Source organism: Diabrotica virgifera, chromosome 1, assembly GCF_917563875.1.
Source record: "Diabrotica virgifera virgifera chromosome 1, PGI_DIABVI_V3a".
Classification (NCBI taxonomy): Eukaryota; Metazoa; Arthropoda; class Insecta; order Coleoptera; family Chrysomelidae; genus Diabrotica; species Diabrotica virgifera.
The window spans coordinates 165,805,665-165,820,232 of NC_065443.1; the positions used below are offsets into that span (position 1 = coordinate 165,805,665).

Genomic DNA, 14,568 nt, shown 5'->3' on the forward strand with positions numbered 1-14,568 from the left:
GTAATTATAGTCAGTGTCAAAAAGCGGAAAAGCACGGAGGGGTAGGACAAGCCACCCTTATCCCTGGGGTTTACCCCCCAGAACACCTTGAGGCTGAGGTGCCCTCCGATCGCCAGACTGCAATCAAATCCAATCGACAATGCCTTCCTCTGTAAGGTCCGTCTCCTCTACCCGGTCTCTCCGTTCACGGACGACGGCCCAGACAAATGTCGCAACTACCACTACATCAAACCAATTCGCCTCCCTATCACAGGAAGGTGTAACGCCACCATCCAACGATTACAACCGGCTCCAGGCGGAGCTGGACCTGGAGAGCCTAAACGCGGAAATGCAAATTGTACGCGATAGGTATCGACAGGTTTATCTCCGCATGGAGCAGGAAGACGCCAGCAATCCCCTACTGAAGCGATATTCTCACGATTTTCCGCCACTTAAAGCTAAAACGAGCTCTCAGCGTCAAAGCGAACAGGTGAAACAGGGTGCAATCTCTAGAGTTCCAAAAACTAACCCTAAACCCAAAGCATCTACAATCTCTACTCAATCTTCTTCTCAATCTCCAGTCTCACAACCACCAGCAAACGTCAGCACTAACAATTCCCAAGAATCTTCTGAATTCGTCTTCCAACGAAGACAACGTCGATCATACGCCAGCGCCGCAGCAAGTTCTCGCCCCAAAAACCAGAACGTAGTCAACGCCATAAACGATCCTACACTGTCCGAATACTTAATTAAAGATCTGCCAAAAGATCTTTGCAATAAGCGTACCTTCTTTCGGCAAATAAATGCCACAAAACTCTTATCGAACAAAATACATTCTTGCAAAGTTCTCTCACACGGTATCGCTCACTTGCGACTCTTTAATTCTATAAATGCAGAAGATATCGAGAAAACTATCCATAAAGCCACAGGCCAAACTATGGTTACGGTCCACAGCCGTAACAAAAACTCTAATTCCAACAACAGAGAACCTACCTACCTCTTCTGCATAACAGGAATCGATGTGGACTACACGGAGGACGAAATCACTGCCTTGCTTGCCGAACAGGAATTCCCAGTTGAAAAACTGTGGAGGGTCAAATCTTTCAGACTCGGCAGGGATTCCAAGGTGGTCAAGGTAGTGACGAAATCCCTCGATAAGTACACCACAGCACTGAGCCGAGGCATCACTCTAGATGGAGAAATCTACAATGTCGAACTTCCTCACAGCTCTGATCCAACCATACCAATCCCCAAATATTGCAGCAAATGCTGCACAAACGGACATTCCATCGACGAATACCCTCAAAAAGCATTCGTCTGCCCTCACTGCGGTGGCAATCACAAGTCTAGTGCCTGCACCAAACAGCAAGAACCAAAATGCCCTAATTGCAGCGGTGAACACCCAGCCTATTCCAACAAGTGCCCACAGAGACACACAATCCCTACCGTACAACACGAGGTACAGCCACTTTCGATCGAAAGATCATTCCCTCCCTTCGATCTACCAACAGAGACTAAAAACATCCTGTCGATCCAGACTGCTTTGCTGCTGAACCTGCTGCCTGAACTTCGTGAGCATATCGCAGCTATCACGGCTAACCTCATTAGCCAAGTCTATGACCACTCCACAGTGGTTCATGGACACGGAAGCAATGTCAAACTGACATTCCACTCCAACCACTAAGCGCACCCCTTATGGATTTCACCCTAGGTGCAGTCAACTGTCAGGGTCTCTCCAAAAAGAGACCCCTCATCAAGAATATCCTGTCGAAACATAACATCCAGATCCTCGCACTCACAGATACTCTGTCGAAAAGCGATCCACATTTCGCAGGATATTCGATCATCCATCGAAACCGCTGTCAGGTTTCACGTGGGAATGGTATTCTCATAAAACACGGAATACCACACAGCGCTCATACATTCCCACCAAATTTTCGTCCACCTGATGTGGACTTCCTGGCAATTGACGTGCACATTCCCAACAACGAAACCCTCACGATAGTCTCTTACTACAAACACCCGGATCAACCACTCAACAGGCATTTGCTAGAGTATTTTTCAACGCTCGGCAAGGCCGTGTTGATGGGGGATCTGAATTGTAGACATACATAGTTTGGTGATCACCGACAAAACGCAGTTTGGTGATCCGCCTCACGGATTTACTACTAGACCTTCCTATCTCAAGAATCACCAACACTGAATACACGCTTTTGAACGCCAATGGGGCCTCTATTATCGACCACATCCTAGTTACCAGTAACATTCTGGATCGGTTTGGGGATAGATGCCACATTGGTGGCATTCTTGTTTTGTATTCTTGTCAATACCGACATATTAGCTCCAAAACAACCCAAACCTCCAAGATCTATAAGAGACTATCGTCACGCTAACTGGACTAAATTCCAAAATTTCATCACTCAAAATCTTCCTATGTTAGGCGAACTCGATACTAACGAGAGTATCGACATAAGTGCAACACAAATTGAGAACCTCATCACCGAGGCTATCACGCACGCAATTCCACTTAAACAAATAACCTATACATCACCGGCACTTCCACAATATATTATAGCCAAAATTCAACAAAAAAGGCGTCTTCTACGCCAATATAAGGCCAACAGAAATCCATTAATCAAAACAGAATACAACCGAATCTGTGCCAGGATAGAGAGAGAGAGATATCCGACCTAACGGCTCGCCGGTGGGAGGATGCTACCTCAAAACTGGACTACAGGGACGGAAGTAAATTCTGGAACAAATTCAAAGTCCTAACTAATCAAAAACGATCTCAACCATCTCATCTGTTGGTCAACAATCACATTGTCAATTCCTCAGAAGGGAAAGCTGAAGCATTCAGAAATTCGCTTCAAAACAATTTTCAAACTCCAGACAACCCAAACTTTGATCGCTTATTTAAACTCCACACAGAATATATAGTAAATGTTACTCTCAACTACCACGTTCCAGTCTATGATCCTATCATGGACCCCCTCACAAACAGGGAAACGGAGAGCTTTTGCCAAATAGGTAAAAACGGCGCTCCCGGACCTGATGGCATCAACCGTAGGTGCCTCAAGAAACTTCCTGAGAGTATCATCCCTCTTCTAACTAAAATATTCAATGCATGTCTCAAAAACAGCCACTTCCCTACTCCTTGGAAAGTGGCCAATACCATCATGCTTTTGAAAAAAGGCAAACCCCGAACCGAAGTGGAATCCTACAGACCAATGTCACTAATAAACACTGGGTAAAGTTCTTGAGCTAATCCTAAAAGAAAGGCTCAATAACTTTCTCGAAACACACAACATCATCCCAAAATTTCAATATGGATTCCAGTCTGGTAAATCTACTAAACATGCATTAATAGATTTCACAACTAAAGTTACTCAAACCATCAACGATGGTTCATTCGCCATAGCCACATTCCTGGATGTGCAGAAAGCTTTCGATCAGGTCTGGCACGACGGACTTGTTCGGAAGCTTCTGGACATCGGGCTACCATTACAATTTACCAAAATTGTACACTCATACCTCCACAACCGAACTGTCAGAGTGAAAATAAGCGATCAAAAGTCTACCCCTTTCACTCCACAAGCTGGAGTTCCCCAGGGTTCAGTCCTAGCACCACTGCTGTACATTATCTACAACAGTGACATCACAAACCAACATATCCCAGGCACTCGGCTGTTTCTCTATGCAGACGACACGGCTCTACTCACGACAACTTCTCGATACAACCCATTACTCATCCACAGAAGAGCCCAGGCTCTGTTGGACGCGGTCGGAGATTGGTGTTGTAAGTGGAGAGTCACGCTGAACGCGAACAAAACAACAACAATTGTGTTTCGCGCCCCTTCTGTGTCAGCAAAAATCATAAGAAATGAAGACGATCAATACCCACTGAGATTGATGGGAGAAAGGCTCGTTCTCAGCCCGACTGCAACCTACTTAGGAGTACTGTTTAGCAGGACTCTTAACTGGGACGCAGACCTAAAGGCAACTTTAGATAGGGTAAGGAACAGAGCCGGACTTCTCAACGCTCTCTCAGGACGTATTGGCAAGACACACAAGAAGACTCTCTTACATACTTACAAGACCTATATTCGACCCGTTATTGAGTACAAATCTTGCCTCTACTCTCTATGCGCTAGAGCACAGAAAGAGAGGTTGTTGCGAGTGGAACGGAGAATCTTGCGTAGATGCAACTACGAGCACTGGAGATATCCCTCAAACGAAATCCATAACCTCTCAAACATACCCACAATTATCGAGAGAATAAACTCTCTGAACAGGAACTTCACAACCAAAATAATCAACGATCCCCCCTCCGACACACAAGAATCTCTCAAATGTTCCTGTTCATCTTCTGGCCACGTATTCTATCACGCAAAGCCCAAGCGAAAAAAGATTCACCCACCGTCTGCTCTAATGCAAACATGCATTGACGAACTCCCAGTAGAATACGAAAACATCCTCGAGGCTACCCCGTTAGCCTACCGCACCCACCTTTAACATATCCTATTCCCTACCCCGAACAGGGAGAAGTTGGTTTTTTGCGGTTTCCCAACTTCATTGCACAATTATACCTGTTCGTCCCAAGAAAATAGCCGCAACTATTTTCATCACTCGAACGCTCACTGTCCACGCTGCGCTCAAAACCACCTCTTGACCGCCGACGAGGGCCGCTGGTTCTACCAGTTGGCGTACAATGGTTTCTAGAGGGGTGGTCGAGGGCAAAGCACGGACAGTACACGTAAATGTCAATGGAACCAACATCAACTCCATCTAACTTTCTTCTCTGTTGTCTTTTGGCCTTCTGGACACCACCGTCCGGCATAACCCAGGAACACCAGGAACACCACACTTGCCCCAGTGCGTTTTTCGGACTGTTTGCTTTTGCGATCCAACACAATACATTCACCACAAACCCTGAAGAGGACAAAATCCTAAACGGGGACACTCATTGATAGCATTTCCACAAAGCATTTTATCTTTACACGCAAATCAATAAAAAACGCTTCAGTGTCCTGGCTGCTGAAGTGTCACGAACAGGGTATATTTTTGTCTTACTACCCTGACCTATAGAAATTAGCCAGCATCCAACATATTAATCCATTTACCATTAACCCATTTAAATTGATTTTTGTACTATTTTTTTCTTTGAAGATCATATAAAGATGTAATAAATATATATAAGTATATATTTTGTATATATAAGAAATTAGAAAGATACCTGTATTATCGTTTCTTTAAGTAATTTTTATACAGGGTGTTTCATTGGGAAACGGAAATACTTGAATGGTGAATAGAGATCACTGAGGCGCTTCTAGATGTTAGTCCGATCAAAGAACACAAAACTTTACGAAAACCTCAAAAAAAAAATAAAGGAAGGATGAAAATTTGCGAATAGGTAGTTGAAATTGTCTATTAATATATAAGAAAAAGTTTACAATTCTACATCTCCATTTTACAGAAATGGAGGGGTATATCCCCTTCTCGGAGGTGAAAAATATACATTCAAAATAAGTCCGGAATTGGATAAAATGACTTATTCTAAGCAACTTTTGTTCTATAGAGTTTTTTCACTAAGTCAACACTTTACGAGTTATTTGCGAGTGAGTATGTTCATTTTTAGTAAAGAAAAACATGTTTTTGAACGGTTTTTCGCAAATAACTCAAAAAGTAAGTATTTTATGAAAAAAAAAATGTTCTTAGCAAAAATATAGCTCAGTGTGGTCTAACCTGAGGCACGCGGGCCGCATGCGGCCCGAGGCTTGTTAAACTGCGGCCCCCGCAAACACATTTCAAAAATATTTCCATTGATAACTTTTACCTGTTCCAACCTTGCCTAACTTTCCGCAATCTTAAGAAAGTAGTTAACCTTGAACACCCACTCCCGATGCGCGGGCCGTTAGCTTCAGTCAGCTGCACGTATCTTGTTGAATTAACAGTGGCGAATAAATTGAATGTTAAATTCAGAATGAGTAGTGCCAAAAAACGCAAAATTTTCGAAGAGGACGTACGTTCCAAGGAAAATGGGAAAATCAATATTTCTTCATCGAATTAAAAGGCAAACCTCAGTGCATTATTTGTTGTCAAGTACTCGCGGTATCACAAGAATACAATATTAGTAAGCATTATGAAACCCAGCACAAAACAAAATATGACAAATGTCAAGGTGAAGCTCGCAATACTCTTGTAAAAGAACTTCATATGAAGTATGTTTAGAGCTTGTCAAAAGTAAAAAGCATTTGGAGATGGAGAAATGATCAAGCGGTGTACCGTTAAACTGGCGCGATCCTTTGGAGATGAAAAGATGGCCAAAAATTTTGAATGTGTTTTAGTTTTCCATCGTATTGTATCTAGAAGAGTTGATGAGCTGAATACTCATTTATTTAAAAAATGGTCGACACAGTTCGTGATTGTTTGTACTACTCCTTAGCCCTGGACGAATCTGTTGATACTACTGACAAAAATCAGTATTAATTTTTGTTAGATGCATCAGTGAAGATTTTTGTGTAACTGAGGAACTTCTAAAACATGGAAGACGGGACCAGAAGTATTAATATATTTGAAGCAGTTAGTGACGTTGTGAAAAATATAGGCGGTTTTCAAAAGTGCTCTTGCGTTTGCACCGACGGAGCAAAAGCAATGACGGGACGCATAACGGGATTAGCTGGACTCTTGCGGGAAAATGGTGTTAACTGTGTTATGTTTCATTGCATTATCCATCAAGAGGCTATCTGCGGAAAGATAATTAAAAACAACGATACTATGAAAACTGTAGTGCAGATAGAAAACAGCTTAAGAGGAGGAAACAGAGCTAAGCAACACCGAAAATTCATCTCTTTCTTGGAGGGATTAAATACTGAATATAAGGACGTCCCCCTACATTCAGAGATACGCTGGTTGAGTGCAGGTAAATGCCTTAGACATTTTTTTTCTTTAAGAAAAGAGATCTTACCACTAGAACTGGCATTTCTAACAGACATTACCTCTCAATTGAATACATTAAACCTACAACTCCAGAGGAAAAATAAGACAGTATCACAGTTGGTTGGTCAAATTAAGACATTTCGCAAAAAACTTGATCTTTTCGAGAACTGCATGAAAATAAACGACCTCGAGACATTTTCCTGCGTGTTTCGAAATAAATCAAGAACAAACCATGGTCGATTTCTCGAGGATTGCAAAAGTTCTTACAGAAATAAAAAGAGAATACGATGAAGGGTTTTCGGAATTTGATGCACTAAAACCCAAACTTGAGCTTTTTAACAATCCAATGGGAGTCAACATCCAGAACCAATCAGCAGAATACCAATTAGAGCTGTGCGAACTACAGTCCGATTCGTTTTTTCAAGCAAAGAAACATGAATACATTAGTACCTTTTGGAAGTTAGTCTCCAAGGATCGTTTTCCTAAACTTCGTAACTTTGCGTTGAAACTATATTCGATGTTTGGTAGTACGTATATGTAAAAGTACATTTTCTGCTTTGAAGCATATTAAATCTAAAACACGTAATCGCATGGAAAACGATTCTCTGGAAGCGTGTATTAGACTCACTACGACTAGCATAGATATAGATGTGCAAAAGTTAGTAGAAGATAAACCCTTACCTCAAATATCCCATCAATTTTTTATTTTATGTTAAATTTTAAACATAACATGTAAATTATTGTAAACCATAATAAAATACTTGTAAATAATATTTCGTTTGTATATTATTTTTTAAAATAAACTTTTTTTAAACGAGTCGAGTTCTCTGGCCCTCCATAATAATTTCAAATTTAATACGGCCCGCAACGTCTAAAAGGTTGGACCACACTCATATAGCTTACAAAAAAGTGAAAAAGATGGTGTATGCATGAAGTCCGTAGACCCAGTAGAAGCAGAGTTGTAGCTAACCAAAAGTTGGTTCTTTTTCGTCAAATTCCAAATCGAATATTTCAACGTAAAATATCCAAAAAAAATACGGAGAACTATTCGGGGAATTACTCTTTATAACTTTTTTAAAGTGTTAAAAAAAGATTTATTTGTGATTTTTAAAAAACTTTTAACAGTAAAAGTAAGTGAATTACGCTCAAAATATTGTTGGTCCTGTTTATTTTTTGATAAAATAATCGCGAAAATTGCCCCCTAATTAGCATCCCAAATAAAATTAATTGTTACCGCTAACTCACTTACTTTTAATGTTCGAAGTTTAAAAAAAAATAAACCTTTTTTAAATACTTTAAAAAAGTTGTAATGAGTTTTCCCCGAAAAGTGTTCCGTTTTTTGTTGTAATGAGTTTTCCCCGAAAAGTGTTCCGTTTTTTGTTTATTTCACGTTGAAATATTCGATTTGAAATTTGGCGAAGAAGAACTTACTTTTCATTAGCTACAACTCTGCTTCTACTGGGTCTACAGACTTCATGCATACACCTTTTTTTTTTCACTTTATTATAAGCTATATTTTTGTTAAGAATATTTTCGAGAGTTATTTGCGAGAAACCAGCCCAAAACCATGTTTTTCTTTGTTAAAAATTAACATATTTACTTGCAAATATCTCGAAAAGTATTAACTTAGTGAAAAAACTATAGAACAAAAGTTGTTTAGAATTAGTCATTTTATCCAAGTCCGGACTTATTTTGAATGTATATTTTTCACTCCCGAGAAGGGGGTATACCCCTCCATTTCTGTAAAATGGATTTGATGTAGAATTGTAAACTTTTTCTTATATAATAATAGACAATTTCAACTACGTATTTCCAAATTTTCATCTTTCCTTTATCTTTTTTAGGTCAGATTGTTCTTTGATCGGGCTATATGGTACATTCCGTGTCAATGTCAAATCACTCAGGCAAAAACTTTTGGATCTCCGATTTTTCTGGGCGTAAAAATAAGACATTTAAGGTCAAAAAGTCTTCTTCTTTAATTTGGTGTTTATTTAAACAAAGCATTTTCTATCGTAAAGTATCAATGGACAAAAAAAATATTTTAATAGAAGCAACGCAAAAATGTCATTATAAAGAATTATAACAAGTTTAAAACACGTTTTTACATTTTCCTCCATTCCCAAAATACATCATTCGATTTGGCTGAAAATTTGCCCACATATAGCCAAAACATAGGAATTTAAGCGTTTAAAAGGATTTGAATTATTTTACAATACAAATAGAGTTACATGCAATAATATCAGACTAAAAAGTATATTACTCCAGTCGCGATAGCATATGACCTTGCATACCGAGCTGTCCAAAATTTTATTTTTTTAATCTTTATGGGGTCAATAGTAGTCTAAATTTAAAATCGCGAATGAATTCCTCGTTACGTTAGCCGCCATCTTAATTTTAAAGGAGAACCGTTTTTGGTCAATATCTCCGCCATTTTTAACTTTTGGACAAAAATGGTAGGGACTGAAATTGTTCCAAATAATTTGGTACATTCCATATCAAATCACTCAGGCAAAAAATTTTGGATTTTCGATTTGTCTGAAAAGTGGTATATAGCTTCTGCGGGACGTAAAAATAAGATATTTAAGTTCAAAAAATCTTCTTCTTTTTTCTCAAAATGTTTTTTATGCGATTTTACAGTGATTTGGTGTTTATTTAAACAAATTTCCATTTTCTATCGTAAAGTATCAATGAAAAACATAATATTTTAATAGAAGTTATTTTGATTCAAAACAAGTTTTTGATCAAATTTTGTAGTGTAGAAAACGTTAAAATACCGTTTTTTACATTTTTCTCCATTCCCAAAATGCATCAAAATCGATTTGGCTGAAAATTTGCCCACAGATAGCCTAATCAGATAGATATAATAGCAGATAGATCTAATCTTTAGGGGAATCAATAGTAGTCTAAATTTAAAATCACGAATGAATACCTCCGTTACGTTAGCCGCCATCTTGATTTTAAAGGAGAACCTGTTTTGCTCAATATCTCCGCCATTTTTAACTTTTCGACAAAAATGTTAGGAACTGAAATTGTTCCAAATAATTACAATTGTTACAATTTATTTTTAACAGTTTTCGTCGTGAGGTCGATATTTTCGAGTTAATTGTACTTACAGTAGACGCCTATATTTTTCACTATGATATTGCATGTAACTTTTTTGGTATTGTAATATAATTCAAATCCTTCTCACCATTTAAAGTCCTATGTTTGGCTATATGTGGGCAAATTTTCAGCCAAACCGATTATGATGTATTTTGGGAATGGAGAAAAATGTAAAAACGGTATTTTAACGTTTTCTGCACTATAAAATTTGATCAAAAACTTATTTTGAATCAATGTAACTTCTTTTAATGCCATATAATGACATTTTTGAGTCCGTTCTATTAAAATATTATGTTTTCCATTAATACTTTACGATAGAAAATGCAAATTTGTTTAAATAAACACCAAATCACTGTAATATCGCATAAAATAACATTTTGAGAAAAAAAGAAGACTTTTTGACCTTAAATATCTTATTTTTACGTCCCGCAGAAGCTATATACCAATTTTCAGACAAATCGGAGATCCAAATTTTTTTTTGCTCCAAAATTTAGTGATTTGAAATGGAATCACCCATTTACAATTATAGTCCTGTTGCCAGTGGGGGTACAACGGCATCCCTTATTCAGATGGACTTACCCAAGTTTTTTTATGTATTTTGACCCGTAAAACACGAATTTTTTGGGTAACAGTCGATCCGGATGTCGTTAAGATTGTTATAAACAAAGAACTTGAGGAATCATATAACAACGATTTTTCGCAAAACAAAACATTTTTTTGTATTTTTTGGGTCATTCTAAGCAAAAAATGTTTTTACAAGTTTTTTCGTAGGATGCATAGTTTTCGACTTAAACGCGGTTGAACTTTCAAAAAATCGAAAAATTGCAATTTTTGAACCCGAATAACTTTTGATTGAAAAATAAAATTGCAATACTGCTTACCGCATTTGAAATTTCAAGTCAAATTCTATCGGTTTTGATTACTTTCGTTACTAAAAATTAATTTTTGTATTGTTCAACAAAGCTATAAACACATAGTGATTGAATGATGTTTTCAATGCATTTCTCATTTGAAATCGAACGAGTAGGCGCGCATACAGACAATTTCTACGTAGATTAGGTACATTAAAACGCATGCATTGGATACGGGAAACACTATATGTTTATGGCTTTGTTTAACAAATTAAAACTTAATTTTTAGCAATGCAAATAGTCAAAACCGATAGAATTTGACTTGAACTTTCAAATGCAGTAAGCAGAATTGCTATTTTATTTTTTAATCAAAAGTTATTCGAGTTCAAAAATTGCACTTTTTCGATTTTTTGAAAGTTTAACCGCGTTTATCTCGAAAACTATGCATCCTACGAAAAAACTTGTAAGACCATTTTTTGCTGAGAATCACCAAAAAAATACAAAAAAATGTTTTGTTTTGCGAAAAATCGCTGTTATGTAATTCCTCAAGTTCTTTGTTTATAACAATCTTATCGACATCCGGATCAACTGTTACCCAAAAAATTCGTGTTCTACGGGTCAAAATACATACAAAAAACTTGGGTAAGTCCATCTGAATTAACGAGGCCGTTGTACCCGCCTGGCGATAGCACTATTATTACAATTTCTTTTTATACAATTTTTGTCATGAGGTCGATATTTTCCGAGTTAATTGTACTTACAATAGACGCCTGTATTTTTGACTATGATATTGCATGTAACTTTTTTAGTATTGTAAAATAATTCAAATCCATTTAACCACTAATGCCTGGTTGCACCAACAGATCTTAAGCTCCAGCTTATCTAAGCTCTGTTAGCTAAGCTCTACTTATAGATAGGGCCTCCTTGAGTATCACTTACGTTGCACCATAATTTTAGATTCTTACCTTATTATCAGTTATATCTATTATAGTCCAGGGCGCATCTGTTTTGAGATGGACGTTGAGAGGTGACTAAAATTTTTTTGCAGAAATTGCTTGAAAATAAATCAAATAATAATATTTGAGTTATCCTCCCTCTCAAAAAGGTCCGGAACATTGTTTAAATAATGAAAATGTCAAAAATTGAAGGAAAAATTCGATTTTTTTCTTGGTTTTTTGATTATAACTTTAAAAGTATTCCTTTCCGAGAAAAGTTGTACTGACATAAAAGTTGTGTAATTAAATCTCCTACAATATAGAATTGGTTAACAATTTAAAAAATAGTCACCCTAGTTGCAAAATAGCAATAATTGCGAAAAAACCATACAAAAACAAGTATTCGCATTTTACGTTTTTCAGCCATTTATGCTGCACTTAGGACCATCATATTTCACCCAGAAAAATTTTATAATACCGTAAAACAATACTGTAAATTTCATTACGATCAGTTACAGGACTGAAAATAAAGCAGATAGCAAGTTGAAATTTTTTTTGCTTGTAGAAGTGTACTGTACCTTTCATTTTCAATTTTCAAAATTAAAATCGATTAATTACCACGGCGTCAGAAAATTTTTGAAATAAACAATAATTTTTGGTGCTACGCGCAGGACAGCGGTGTTCGATTCACACAAGTTGATTTCCACCAAAATTTCTTCCAATCTTTATCTAATATATTATTTTCTTACTCTATATTTTGTTGTATTTTAATATTTTAATTCCAAAAAAATCAAACTAATTTTATTATTGTTTGTGAAATATTGTTTAAACAATTGCATATGTTTAAAAATAATAAACTTTTATTATTTAACTTAAAATATATGAACAAAGAAAGTTTTTGCTAAAAAAAAGTGTTATTTCAAAGGATAGAGTATGTGTTTTTATTTTGCAATAAACAAGTTTATTTATTTATATCGAAATGTAATAAAAATTAAAATGTATCAATCATTATCAAAGGTCATTGGAATGCCCAATCAGAGCAAACTATCCGCTGTCCTGCGCGTAGCACCAATAATTAATGTTTATTTAAAAAAAATCCTGACGCCGTGGTGTTAATCGATTTTAATTTTGCAAAATTGCAAATGAATGATACAGTCCACTTCTATGTATACGCACAAAAATTTTCAACTTGCTATTTGCTTTATTTTAAGTCCTGTAACATTTTGAAAAAATGAATTTTTTTACGAAAGCTGGATTGCAAAATGTATTTTGCAAAATCTATTGAACCGATCTTAATTAAATTTACAGAATTGTTTTACTGTATCATAAAGTTTTTCAGGGTGAAATATGAAGATCCTAAGTGTAGCATAAATGGTTGAGAAACGTAAAATGCGAATACTTGTTTTTGTATGTTTTTTTCACAGTTATTGCTATTTTGCAACAAAAGTGACTTATCTTTTAAATTTTTGACCAATTCTATATTGTAGGAAATTTAATTACGCAACTTTTATGTCAGTACAACTTTTCTCGGAAATGAATACTTTTAAAGTTATAATCAAAAAACAAAGAAAATAATCGAATTTTTCCTTAATTTTTTGACATTTTGATTATTTAAACAATGTTCCGGACTTTTTTGAGAGGGAGGATAACTCAAATATTATTATTTGATTTATTTTTAAGCAATTTCTGCAAAAAGATTTGAGTCACCTCTCAACGTCCAAATGTACTAATATTTTTACAGATGCGCCCTGGTCTATTATTATATTATGGTATTCTTTTTGTAATATATTATAATTATATTAATTCTTATGATATTCTCGACTTAAGCTTAAGATCTGTTGGTGCAACCGGGCATTAAAGTCCTATGTTTTGGCTATCTGTGTGCAAAATTTTCAGCCAAAACGAATATGATGTATTTTGAGAATGGAGGTAAATGTAAAAAAAGGTATTTTAACGTTTTCTACACTATAAAATTTGTTCAAAAACTTTTTTTGAATCAAAATAACTTGTTATAACGCCATATAATGACGTTTTTGAGTCCCTTCTATTACAATATTATTTTTTCCATTTATAATTTACGATAGAAAATGCAAATTTGTTTAAATAAATACCAAATCACTGTAAAATCGCATAAAATAACATTTTGATGAAAAAAGAAGAAGAACCTTAAATAAACTGCTCGTCAAAAGTTAGGGATATAGAAAATTATGCTCAATTTTCATAGTTGATTTTTTCGTGAGCAGATGAACGGATTTCGCTAATTTTTTTATTATTTTAGATTTTTCCTTAGTATTTACATTTGTATTATAGTCTTATGTTTTGTGAACATTTTGTTTTTTGAATGTCAATGATATCTTTAGAAACAAAAAAATAGACGGTTTTATAATTTAACATTTATGAAGTTTGGACACCTTGTAGTGAGGAAAAGGCTCAATGGCGAGTATACGATATACCTCGATGTTATGTTGTTGAATATTTTATTTTTTTAATTTTTCTGATATCTTTAATAACAAAGAAACTAGACGGAATTACTCTTTAATATGTGTTTTAACTGACGACATGCGTCACACATGTTAATACTCTGGGCTAATTAGCAAAATTCATGGAAAAGATATTTACCAGCAATTTTATTGCTGGAATCGAATTATAAGATCCTATAGTATTTTTACTACAAAAACGTTATTACGTAGGTCAAAATTTTTGACGTAAGAGAACTGTCAAAACATTAGAATGTGACTTTTCATCATGGCCACGTTAATGTC

General features: G+C 35.9%; 2 protein-coding genes across 6 annotated transcripts in view; both read left to right on the forward strand.

Annotated features, from left to right (window-relative positions):
• LOC114339763 (anoctamin-5) overlaps positions 1 to 14,568 on the forward strand; it is a 202,643-nt gene that overhangs the window by 13,925 nt on the left and 174,150 nt on the right. The window lies entirely within an intron of this gene.
• LOC114339764 (uncharacterized) lies at positions 7,151 to 7,459 on the forward strand. Its single transcript, XM_028290447.1, has one exon. The coding sequence runs from the start codon at positions 7,151 to 7,153 to the stop codon at positions 7,457 to 7,459; it is 309 nt and encodes a 102-aa protein (XP_028146248.1).